General features: G+C 43.7%; 1 protein-coding gene across 1 annotated transcript in view; it reads right to left on the bottom strand.

The window, feature by feature from the left end:
* Positions 1–12,598, bottom strand: part of Abcc1 (ATP binding cassette subfamily C member 1) — a 150,613-nt gene that overhangs the window by 54,527 nt on the left and 83,488 nt on the right. Inside the window, exons 10-12 of the mRNA XM_041675938.1 lie at positions 11,390–11,551; positions 7,014–7,106; positions 4,553–4,756 (exon numbers count right to left, since the gene is read on the bottom strand). Of these exons, the coding sequence (XP_041531872.1) occupies positions 4,553–4,756; positions 7,014–7,106; positions 11,390–11,551 (459 nt within the window). The remainder of the gene's footprint in view (positions 1–4,552; positions 4,757–7,013; positions 7,107–11,389; positions 11,552–12,598) is intronic.

Below are 12,598 nucleotides of genomic sequence, written 5' to 3'. Positions count from 1 at the left end.
GTTCGATTCGAAGAGGAGAAACCTTTTGGAAAGGAGAAATGACAATTCATCCACAATGATGATATTCATACCAGTGGTTAAGAAAAACATATAGAATGGGGGCAGAGTTCTCTTCTTATCTCTGCAGGAAAACACTCATCTTCAAAAAATTCAAGGGACCCTGGATGTTTGAATACTGACAGATGGAAACTATTTACAACCCAATAAGAAGTGGCAAGAAAATTGAATAGGTTCCGTAAGTAAAACTATTCGACTCTTGTCTTTAAATATGTATTAATGTGCATTTATTTATAAATATATAGAGCTAGTTTTGAAGTTGGACTCTGGCTCAGTCCCTCTCCAATTCCAACCCTGTTGGTAAGAAAAAAAACCCAGAGTTTTTGGAGTTTCTGTCTCATGTCAAGAGCCATGATATGGGACAGAAAGAAATATGAGTTTAGAAAACATCTTTGCTTTTCTTCATATCTATCATACCTTTCATTGAATATATCTATCATGCCTTTCATTGAATATATGTATGTCTATAAATGTCTATATGATTAATGTTTAAGTTTTTCACAATGAACAATGAGTTTTTCCTGAAGTGACATTTGAAGTTTCCAGGAAGAAGATGGGGCCCCATAACAACAACTCCACCTGGTTGATATGACGTCATGATACTGATAGCGCTACTACAAGACCTGTTTTGGGTACCAGCTGCACAAGACAATCCCAACTTGGTTAGCTGAAATGGTGCACATCTTGTACAACATTCTGGCCAGACCTCCACAAAATACTCAGAGACTATTTGCAATTTTAAAAGACATTGATCTTGAAATTTAACCATCATTTTACTTTCACAGGATCCCCCAGAAAGAACGTCGCCCCCATGACAGCTGGAAGTAATTCTAGAGGACGACGTTCCCTCTCCCAGTAAAGTTTGCCCTTGGGTTTAGGGACATCATTTAGGGGTTGATTATAATTAGTATACAGTTGAGGGTTGGGGGGTTGGGGGAGGAATTTTATAAGCTCAGGGATGTTTTGAAAAAAAAAGAGGGATAATTGGATGATGGGATAATAGATTGGTACTTATTGGTACTTGTGAGTTATTGTTTTGAGACAAATATATTGGTATAGATTCTTATATATTGATACAAAGTTAAATTATATTGACTATTGTATGCATGCATGCTTCTACCTGTTTAAAACATTTTTATGTATTGATACTGTATATTTACCATATTGCAGTGTACATTTCTACCTCTCATTAAGATACTTATATATTGTTTGTGTATTGATATATATTTACCATATTGCAATGTATATTTGCAATTGTTTATATTTGGAGGTCACTGTCCTCATTTGTTTCACAGTTGTTTATTGTCTTAGTCTTTAAGTTAGATAGGTATTGAGAATTATATAGATCAATTGTATTCTAAGTTTGTCATTTATAATTAGACTAATCAGGTTCTTTAGATACATAGAGATTATACTCAATATAGATAGATAATCTTTAACCTCTTCAAAGAGTTGTAGAAAATGGCCTTTAATCTAACTCAGAGTTTTGTGGTAGTGAGACACAATTGCTCCTGGCAACACCGATCTATTCCCAAGAGAATGTTGAGCACCAAAGATGCTCCACCTGGAGCCTTTCTTCTTGGCTGAACTGGCCTTTGGGCAAAGAAATGCCCATACCTCAACCACTGACAGAGATACAGAGAATCTGTAAATGGAAAAAACAGGACTGTCATTTTCTGCCAAGACAGGGTAAGATAGTTTTGACAAAACCCTGTCTCGAAAAACCAAAAAAAAAAAAAAAAAAAAAAAATTAAAAAAAAAATTTAAAAAAAGATAGTTTTGACAAGTTTCTTTCCTTTGTAAATGGTATGTCAGTTATGTTAGGCCTTATCCAAAGTTGGTTGCTTCAAAGCTGCAAAAATGACCTTGGGTGATTGCCCAGGTAGCTAGTTGTCTCTGTCATTTGTTGCATGTTTTGGAAGTTGTTTTACTGAACTTCCTAATTACCCAGGTAACATTATTTCCCTTCTCAGATCTTCGATGGGGTTGAAGACTATATAAATGTAGTTACTTTCCACTCATGACTTGGCCAAGTTATTTATTATATAAGACTTAAGCTAGTTAGAATAGAATATTTGTACTGATTGTATATAATTTCATAGTAGGTTAAAGAACTCTCTTACTTAAACAAAAGGGGGAGGTGTTGCGGGAGCTCCTTCCGTTTCTTCAGCCAATAGCGGTTGAGATACCAGCCCATTGGGGTGTGGTCTCTCTCCCTTTAAAAAAGCAGCCACTTCCCTCTGCTCTCTCTCTCTGGCTTCCAGCTCTGCTTCCAGTGACTAGACTCCCTTCCTGATTGTGCAGAGGGCTGTTGTCTGGGATGGTGATCTGTAAGTTTTCCCCTTTAAATAAATAACCATTCTATTAATCATAATTCCATACTGGTGTGGCATTGTTTGACTTACGCCTTCACAGGCAGAGAAGACAGAACTAAATTCTGGGAGGAAGAAAGCAGAGTCAGACAGATGCCATGGATCCACCGGAGACAGATGCTGGGAATTTTACCTGGTAAGCCACATAGCGATACACAGATTAACAGAAATGGGTTAAATTAAGATGTAAAGATTAGCCAACAAAAAACTAGAGCTAATGGGCCAAGCAGTGATTTAATTAATACAGTTTCTGTGTGTTATTTCGGGGCTAAACTAGCCGGGTGGCCAAGACAAACAAGCAGGCCCTCCTTCCAACATACAGTACCCTTAATTACTGTGTGAAAGCCAAGGAAGTGAAATGCAAGGTGCTTCGGTGCACAGAGACAGAGCCAGCTAACAGGGTAGGGAAGGATAGGTGACATGTCCCTGTCAGAAGACAAATCCAGGGTCTTAAGCATGTCAGGATACATACAGTACAGTTCTACTAGAATACATAAAACTATTTTAAAGATTTATCTTATTTTATTTATCTGTGTGTGTTTCTGTCTGTGTATGTGCCACATGTATGTGAGTGTGCCACGGGTTAGAAGAGGGGATGGACTTCAGATCCCCAGGAATAGAATTTTAGGTGGTTGTGAGCTGCCCACTTTGAGTACTAGGAACTGAACTCAGTGTTCTGGAAGAGCATCGACTGTTCGTAACTGCTGAGTCATCTCTAAAGCCCTCATAAAGGTATCTTTAAACACCTATAACCTTAGACATTGTTTTCTTATAAATAGAATAGTCTCTACGGAGCAAAGGATTTGTCACAATGGAGATGTGTAGGACAGCATGCATCTACACTTTAGAACTTCCTATCTGATCTGGGAGCTACCATGGACTGTTAGCCTTAGATCCTCTGAGGAACAGGGACAGGTGTCCACAGATGCCCTCTCTGAGCTGACATTCCAGATACAGGCAATAAACCACACTGTAATTTTAGAATGTGTCTGACAGTGCCACTGAACACATGGTCTTAGGGCACTGACAAGCCACAGCTTGCAATCAGTTAATAACAAGAAGACTCTAGTCCCCTGGTGTCTACCAGCTATGGCAACCAAGTATACAGTTTAGTTCAGATAACACTGTGTGTGTTTGGACATGTGTGTGTGCATGTACAGACCAGAGGATAACTTCAGCTGCCATTCTATTTAGTTGGATGGTTTGGGGTTTTTTTGTTTGTTTGTTTGTTTGAATGGTTGATTGATTGATTGATTGATTGATTGATTTGGATTGATTGATTTGGTTTGGTTTTTTGAGGCAGGGTTTCTCTGTTTAATAGCCCTAGTGGTCTTGGAACTCACTCTGTAGACCAGGCTGGCCTCAAATTCACAGAGATGACCTCCCTGGTGCTGGGATTAAAGGCATGCACCACCATACCCAGCTCTGCTGCCAATCTTTAGGCACCACCCACCTGCAAAAAGGTTCTGTCAATTGCCTTAACTCAGTAAGTAGGCTAGACAGGCTGGCCAGAGAGTCCAGAATCTGCTGTCTCTGCCTCCCCACCACTTCAGGCTGTTGTTGAACGTAAGGTGCTAGAGATCACATAAAGAAACTCATTCTTACAAGGGAAGCCCTTCACTGCTAAGCCATCATCCCAAGCCTAGCATGCTTTCATGTGAGACTTTCTCAATGAAGGAAGCTGACAACACAGGTTTCCATTCTGTAACAGCTGCAGGACTGCCAAGCATTGCAAATAAAGCAGGATGAGAGTTATCAGCCTTGGAGAGGCCTTGCTTAAATGGCAATATTTTGTCTGGTTAGCTTTGCAGTGATGGGTTTGGAACCCAGGACACCAAACCTAAGGAAATGCTAGACCACTGAGCTAAACCCCAGCCCCAAACGAGCAGTCTTTGAAAAATATATAGATGCTGGCTTAATGGCAAAGGCACTTGCTCTCAAACGTAATGAGCTGAGTACAATCCCTGGAGCCCACAGGCGGAAAGAGAGAGCTCTAGCTGGCCTCTGCCTCTGCGTATACATATGCACACAAGTTCATAAATCTGATTTTTACATTCTTACAAATATTTAGGCTTAAAAACACAAGACACAACAACCATCCATCATGAAACTATCCCACTCACCAAGAAAGGTGTGCAGACCCAGGTGAATGTGCCCACAGCTGCCAGGTACGCAGATTTCTTTAGCACCTTCAGCTCTTCTTGCCTGATGTCCATGACCTTGTCCTGGAAGGCCAGCTCCCAAGCATATAACTTAAGTACTTTAATCCCATTGAGGATCTCATTCATCAGCTTGATTCTGTTGTCTTTGCTCTTCATGTGTGCCACCTACAGGGGAAGAGATCAGCATCCTGGGCCCTAGGCACAACCACAATTAGAAAGAGCTCCTCCCAGAGGTTGGGAGAGCTGGCCTTGGACTCCGTGAGCAATAGAGTCAGCTCCCAGACCACAGCAAAAGACTAGGCCATTGTAAAAGTTAAAACTTCTCCAAATCAGGTTGAATTCAACTGAGAGACCAACTCAGAGTTGAGGGATGGAGGTGAGACAAGGCTTCCAGGTATTCAGAGAAGAGGGGATGCCACCTTATGCTGCTAACATACCAGGAGAGAATAAATTATTCCTCCCTTCCTTTTTCCTATCTTCCTCCCTCCTATGCCTTCCCTTCTCTATCTCTCTCTTTTTCACAGGGTCTTTATAGCCCCCCTGGCCATGAACCCCTAGTCCTCCTGCCTCAGCTTCCCAGTGCTAAACAGACAAGAGCACACCACACCAGTTGGTTTCTTTCCTTGTAATTGATTCCAGCCACTCTCTGGTCATTAAACTACTGAAACGTGCCAGGACTGGCTGGCACTAGTCCTGACAAGCCATGACAAAGACATTTAGTTGTTAAATATTTTAAAACCACTTGGCACATCACCATGGCAGATGCTTTTCTAAGCATTTCAAAAACAGCCAAGCCATGTTCAGTCAGGCTGGGTCACCCCTAAGTCACAGATGGGGGAACCATATACAACTAGACCTGACAACAAAGATAGGAGCACTTCTTAAGGTGAGCCACTCATGGAAGCCTACTGATTCCAGGACAAAACCTGCTGACTGGCCTGCTCCATGAAGTCAGCCTACAAGGCTACCCTCCCATCATGGTCAGCTTACCTGAAACCCCGTAAGTATGGCCAAGGACAGCACACACCCAACAACAGGGGCAGGGAAATGTGGGAGACTGAGAACATGGGATGTGAAGATCACAAGATCCACTCAGGACGATCAGCGGGCATGGAGTCAAATGACAAAACTCTTACCATAACAAATGTCCACTGGATTAAAAATACATGATAAAACTAGTGTTTTAGCTGGGCAGTGGTGGCGCACGCCTTTAATCCCAGCACTTGGGAGGCAGAGGCAGGCGGATCTCTGTGAGTTCGAGACCAGCCTGGTCTACAAGAGCTAGTTCCAGGATAGGCTCCAAAATCACAGAGAAACCCTGTCTCGAAAAACAAAAAAAAAAAACAACAAAAAAAACTAGTGTTTTATGGGATTCCTGAGTCTGTAGACAAGCAGGTCTCTGTTTCTGATGCCTTCTCTCTGGCTCTTTTCCTTCTGTTTTATCCAATTTCAACCAGTTAGTTTTTATTTTATCTTTAGCGTTCATCATTACAATATTATATTATATTATATTATATTATATTCCCTGAGAAGCCTGTTTGTTTTCTAATGAAAGACAGAAAGGGAATGGATCTAATGGGAGATGAAATGGGAAGGAACCGGAAAGGGTAGAGGGAGGAGAAACTGAATCAGGATATATTATGTGAGGGGAAAACTATATTTTCAATAAAAGGAGAAAAAAACTTTTAAATCTTAAGAAAAAGCACATAATTTCATACCAAGTCTAATTATACATAAAATTATATGGCATGTGGAAAGATCCATGCCAGGCATGGCAGTGCAAGTCTATAATCCTCCAATTTGAGGCAGGAACAGGAAAAGTGGGGCTAGTCTCGGTTTACAAAATAAAATCAAGACAAAGAGGGAAGGAGAGAGGGAAGGAGGGAGGGAGGGAGGGAGGGAAGGAGGTAGGGAGGGAGGGAGGGAAGGAGGGAGGGAGGGAGGGAGGGAGGGAGGGATCCACTTCAATGTGTTCACAGTGGCCAAGAAGGTAGGATGCAGGATATCATTGCTTCTAACCTATAAACTTAAGAAATTTAAAATTGTATAATAGAAAAGCACTTACTGTGTTAAAACACTTTTAAAAAGTGTGTCTCAAAATAAAAGTTAGTATTACATATAAGTATTATAAATAAGTAACCAATATAAAAGATGGAGGGAGGGAAGAGAGGAAGGGAGGAAGATAGACTCCCAGTCACTATGCTTGTCTCTGCTTGCCTGCTCAAACCAACTCCGGGGCATTGACCATGGCTGCCCTTTAGAAAACTTGCCAACTCTAAGGACAAGCCATTGTGGGAAGCAGTGTCCCTATATCACGGAACCTGGAATAGATGAGGCTGACCATCAGGAAACTGGGCAACCTTCATCAGGAAAGACCCAGGCCAGGGCTCAGGGTGGGGATTCATGGAGATGGACATCCTACCTGGTAGGTCTTGGTCTTCATGGCCATCACAGCATTGAAGGGTACCATGAATACCATCACAGCCACTCCAGCCAACACTGAAGGACCCAGGTTCTAAGGAAAGACAGGTGATAATTAGTCACTCGACACAGAAGAGAGCCCTGGTACTCACATTATCTATCGTGGACTACACAGTCCAGGCAGACCCCACCAACCAAATAGGGTGCCAGTCATTTATTCCTTTTACCCAAAGATGGGGCATCAAGCGTTTTCAGTTGGGGTCCTCCCAACCCTTTTATGAATATGCCGGTATTCTATCCCTTATCCAAAGCTCTTGAGAACCAGGTAAGCTATGTAAATTTGACTTTTGGAATCTTAGAAAAGCCTTAAGGTGCTGGCTAGTTAACGTCTAGCCTGGTGACTTAGTGCTAATCTCGGTGGCTGGAAGGGTGGCTACCAGATTGGCTAGCATCTGACACTGTAAGACTTGGGTTTCAGGGGTTTCCTGCCACTCAGCTGGCACCAATAGTGTGGCTTCTGTGTACCACCTCCCTTCTTCTAGAAGGCGAAGCATTTTGTACTCGCCAGGCAGAGAATCCACAGAGATGAGTTGCAGCATCTCATCTCCCCCAGCTTTACGCCTGTGACCTTGACTTGCTAGAGACTCAAACCTGTTGCTGTGTGCCCTTGCGTGGGTGCCTTATCCTTGCTGAGTGTATGCATCTACATGGGTGAGAAAGTGTACATATAAACATACACACACACACACACACACACACACACACACACACACACACAAATTGACTCTGGCGTCTTCCTCAGCAACTTTTCACTTCATTTCTCAAGACAGGGTGGTTTCATGAACCTGTAGCTCACTTCATCCCAATCCTGGGATTATAGACATGTGTTGCTGGGCCCATCTTTTTGCATGGGCAATATGGATCCAAATTCAGGTCCTCATGTTTGCACAGCAGCCCTTTTATGGATTAAGCCATCTCCCTAGCACCTCTGATGGTTTTTTATAATCAGCTCTGACTCTACTGTCCAATTAGGGCATTTTTAAGGCTGATAAAGCCTCTGGGGACCCTGATACATTACAGCACACACTTCATGACACTCCCAGCATAGGCTCGCAGAACATTCTACAGTCAAATGCACTGATTTTAAATATATATATATATGTGTGTGTGTGTGTGTGTAATATATATATATATATATATATATATTAACCATTTGCATGTTTATTTGTACTTGTTGAGCAGGATATGATACACAAGCATTTGCATGTCTATTTGTACTTGTTGAGCAGGGTATGATACACAAGTGTGTGTGCATGGGGACTAGCATACACAGGTTGAGTGCTCATAGGGAGGTGTGGAGATGCCCAAGGTCATAGAACCCAGAATGGAAGAGACAGCCTAGTTCCAGGGCAACCTCAGCAGCCACCTTCCTACACTGTGAGGTTGGTGGTCTGAGTAAAGAAGTCCTGCTGTGGTCTCGAGACAGCCTTACTGTATAGGGCTGGCCAGCCTCCATCAGAACCTTCTTTATGACTCACAAGCCACCCATGGAGGCTTTTCAACCTTTCACATGGATTACAGTTCCTAGGAAAGGGTGCACTCCACAGTATCCACTTGAAGATCTGTATTTAGCCATCTATTTTGTGTGTGTTGCTGGAGCCGCAGTGCAGGGCTTGCTCCCCAACAGCCAAGTCCTGGGTCTGCTGTTTTTCTTTCTCAGCTGCATCATCAAAGCATTTTGTTCACCACTCATCTCTATACAAACAGTGGGACCAGTGAGATGGCTCTGTGAGCACGGGAGCTCCTCATTGGGGAGACGGGGTCATCTGCTTGTCTGCAAGCATCTTGCCACCAAGTCTGATAACCGCCAATCCTGACTCTCACAAGTTGTCCCTGACCTTCACATGAGCTGTGGCACATAAACGCACACATAAATAAATGTAAACTCCATTTAGCAGATGGAGATGGACTGTTGTTATTGCTGTTGCTTTGGTTTTGGTTTCTTTGGTGGGGGGTTGTTTGTTTTTGCTGGTGTGATCATGTATAACACCATGGAAACTCCAATGCTATCTGTCTAAAAGTACAGTATAAGGACCAAAATCTACCTCAGAAGATCATATCATACTCACTCCTATGCTAAGGAGAAAAAGGGAGGGCTAGGGAGCTGGGTCAGTAGGTCACGTGGACTGAGTTCAGATCCTCAGGATCCGTGTACACACATCTGTAAACCCGGAGACCTCCAGTGTGAGGGGAGGTAGAGCTGGGGGAACCTGGAAGCCTGCAGGTCGGCCAGCCTGGCATACACAGTTAGGAACAACAAAGAGACCCAACATCCAAAGTTATCCTCCAACCTCAAGTGTCAGAGCAGGGTCCAGGAATGGATTCCGATAGGACTTCTGAAAGCTTGTGAGAACAATCCAAAAAAACAAGACATTTTCCTGAAAACATGGAATGTGGGTTTTTTTTTTACTCCTCCCAGGTGTAGTGGGTAGGAATGAGTTTACTTCAGATTACTCATTATTATTGCTTGCTGATGTTATTTAAATTATCATTTACATGCCTCTATGGAAAAACATGTTTTTGGCACATGTGGCTTGTTCTTGGTATTGTATACAGCTTGACTCATGAGAACTTTACTCATGTGACCTATCTTAACCCTCAGAGTATATATTGTCTGGAGCTCTGAATAAAGTTGGCTACTGCATTAGGCTTTAGTTTACCTCGTTTATTGGTTCTATTCTCCCAGGTCCCATTGCTCCTAGAGCCGTGACACTCGAGCACTGTGTGTCCACACTCACACATGTGAATGTGACATATGACTGCAATGGGAGGTGGTCCATCAGCTGGGAGTGAGGAGGGTAATTCCTCTGGCTGTCGATGGAGCTCAGTGGTAAAGCACTTGCCTAGTATACAAAGGGGCCCTAAGTTTCATCCTCAGGACTAAGAAGAAGAAAAAAACAGGAAGAAAGAAAAGAAAGAGAAAGAATTCATGGGGGAATGAACAGGGCACGTGCTGTTCTGGGAGCCTCCTGGCTCACCATCTTCTCAGTCTTGGATCTATCACATCTTTCTGCAACGGGGAGGACTCATGACTCACGGTGGCCAGTCAGAGACTTCTCTTTCCCAGGCCACAGCCATTGATCCAGGGATGGAAAGAGGACTGAGGACTGAGCTGGTTAATCACAGTGCCCTAGGAGAGACCCATGAAGGCAATGAATGCCATCTGCTATTGTCTATAAAGATGACACAAGGGCATTATGAATGAAACCAATTAAAGAAAGCAGGGCCAAGAAATAACAAGAGAGAAAGCGAGCTCTCTAAACACAGCAGATCTCCTGGACCCTAGGGGTCTCTGAATTGTTTCAGTATGAGTACTCCTCCCCTGCAACTCCTCTTGTCTGCTCAGGGGCTAAGATGGATTTCTATTCCTTACAACAAAGAACTCTTGGTCAATATATGTAGGTTCTAATAAATAAGTTTGTTTCACATGAGGGGTAGAGTGGGAGAAAGTTGGTGGGTTAACCATATAAAAGGTCATTAATTACATATATTTCATGAAAAGACTAACATGATCATGGTGATGCATGTCTGTTAACTCAGCACTGTGAAGGCAGAGGCGGCAGGATCTCTGCGAGTTTGCTGACAACTTGGTAGGCATAGCAAGTTCTAGGGCAGCATGAACTATATACCAAGACCCCATCTCAAAAGGAAAACAACAGCCAGGCGGTGGTAGTGCACACCTTTAATCCCAGCACTCAGGAGGCAGAGGCAGGCGGATCTCTGTGAGTCCGAGGCCAACCTAGTCAACAGAACAAATTCTAGGACAGGCTCCAAAGCAAAACAGAGAAACCCTGTCTCAAGAAAACTGGGAGGGAGAGAGGGAGGGAGGGAGGGAGGGAGGGAGGGAGGGAGGGAAGGAGGGAGGGAAGACCAAACTAGGTGTGGCAGTATCCATCTGTCATTCCAATGCTGGACAGGCAAAGCAGAAACAAGGCTAGAGTTCATCGACCAGCTACCCCAGCTAGTCAGTGAGCTCCAGCCTCAGCAAGAGACACTCTCTCAAAGAATAAGGTGGAAAGAGATTGGGGAGGACACCTGAGGTCTACTTCTGAACCCTTTGTGTGTGCGCACAGAGAGAGAGAGAGAGAGAGAGAGAGAGAGAGAGAGAGAGAGAGAAATGGCAATGCATATCTATCAAGTAACAGAAAGTAACCTGGATGACTCAAGGAAAGAATAAAATAACCAGGAACTGGCCAATGGACAGAAAATAAAATATATGTGACAACAAGAAATGTTCTTTCCCATCCATACCTTCTCTGTCAGTGCCTAGACAAGGCCAGCCCTCCCTGCACAAAGAAACCAAGAGCAAACACATACCAGCCATAGGAGCCAGAGGGCTAGGATGACTTGCAGAGGGGCTGACCAGACCATGTTAATGTATGTGGCCAAATCCATGAAGCGCTGGGCATCCACGGACATGAGGTTGACAATCTCCCCAACCGTAGAAGACTTTCTAGCTGAATTGGTGATCACAAGGGCCTGTGGGATACAGAAGAGGGGAAGAATTGAACTTCCAGGTAAAGGCAAAGAGTCCCCAGGCCCTGAACAAGACTCTGGACAGTGGTAACTGCTGATCTCTCTGCTCCCCATCCTGAGTACTTTCTAAACCAAGGCCTTGCACATCTCAGTAGGCAGGCATGTCACCTGAGGGTGGAACCCTGTGCTTTCTTGATCAGCAGGTCTGCGGTAGGCTAGGAATCGGGATTTCTAAGAAGTTCAAAGGTCCTGACCATGCTGCTGGCCCCAAATTCCAACACAAGGTTCTCGGCCTTAGCACTCTGACATTGGAGACTAGACAATGCTTTGTTAGGCCAGTCTGCATACTGACTGCAAGGCAGCCTCTGGCCTCTACCCAGAAAATTGTTGTGGTACCTAAAGTGTCTTGATGTGTTAGGGGCAAGCTGCTCTAGAGGAGATATCTATCCAGGACACTTGTTCTCAAGCATGGTTGTACACAATCATGTGGGGAGACTTAAAAAATACACCTGTGCCACTCAACACAGCAAACTGGACTTTAAGGTCCCACGGGTCTGGGCTGCAGCCTATGCACCAGGACTCAAGCTAACAGGCCAGTGTAACAGGGGTAGGAACACTAGGAAGCCGCCACTCTTGCCAGCCTGTGAGTCAGGTGGCGCTGCTGCCCCGGGGGCCAAGGCACGAGTGGCTGGAAGATCACTAAGTCTCTTGAAGTTACCTGTTTTCTAATGAGAGAGAGAAAGAAAGGGTGTGATCTGGGTAAATGGAGAGGATCTAGCAGAAACTGGAGGAGGGGAAACTTTGATCAGAACATATTATATGGAAAAAATCTATTTTCAATAAAAATTTAAATTATGGGGAAAAACCAAACAACAACAACCAAAAAAAAAAAAGTGGAGTTGGGGCTATGGCTCTGGCATAGTCCCTGCCAATCATGTGCACCTCCAGCATGGCAAAATAAAAATATTTAAAGCTTGTTCTCCGCTATCCAAGAATCACACTACCTCTTTGGTCCAAATCCGGGATGAGAGTGACGGCAAACCCAGGAAT

This window comes from Microtus oregoni, unplaced genomic scaffold, assembly GCF_018167655.1.
Source record: "Microtus oregoni isolate MIOR12 unplaced genomic scaffold, Mior012 000027F_ref0000203, whole genome shotgun sequence".
Lineage (NCBI taxonomy): Eukaryota > Metazoa > Chordata > Mammalia > Rodentia > Cricetidae > Microtus > Microtus oregoni.
Note: the sequence above shows the minus strand (reverse complement) of the source record. Positions and strands in the feature narration are given on the sequence as shown.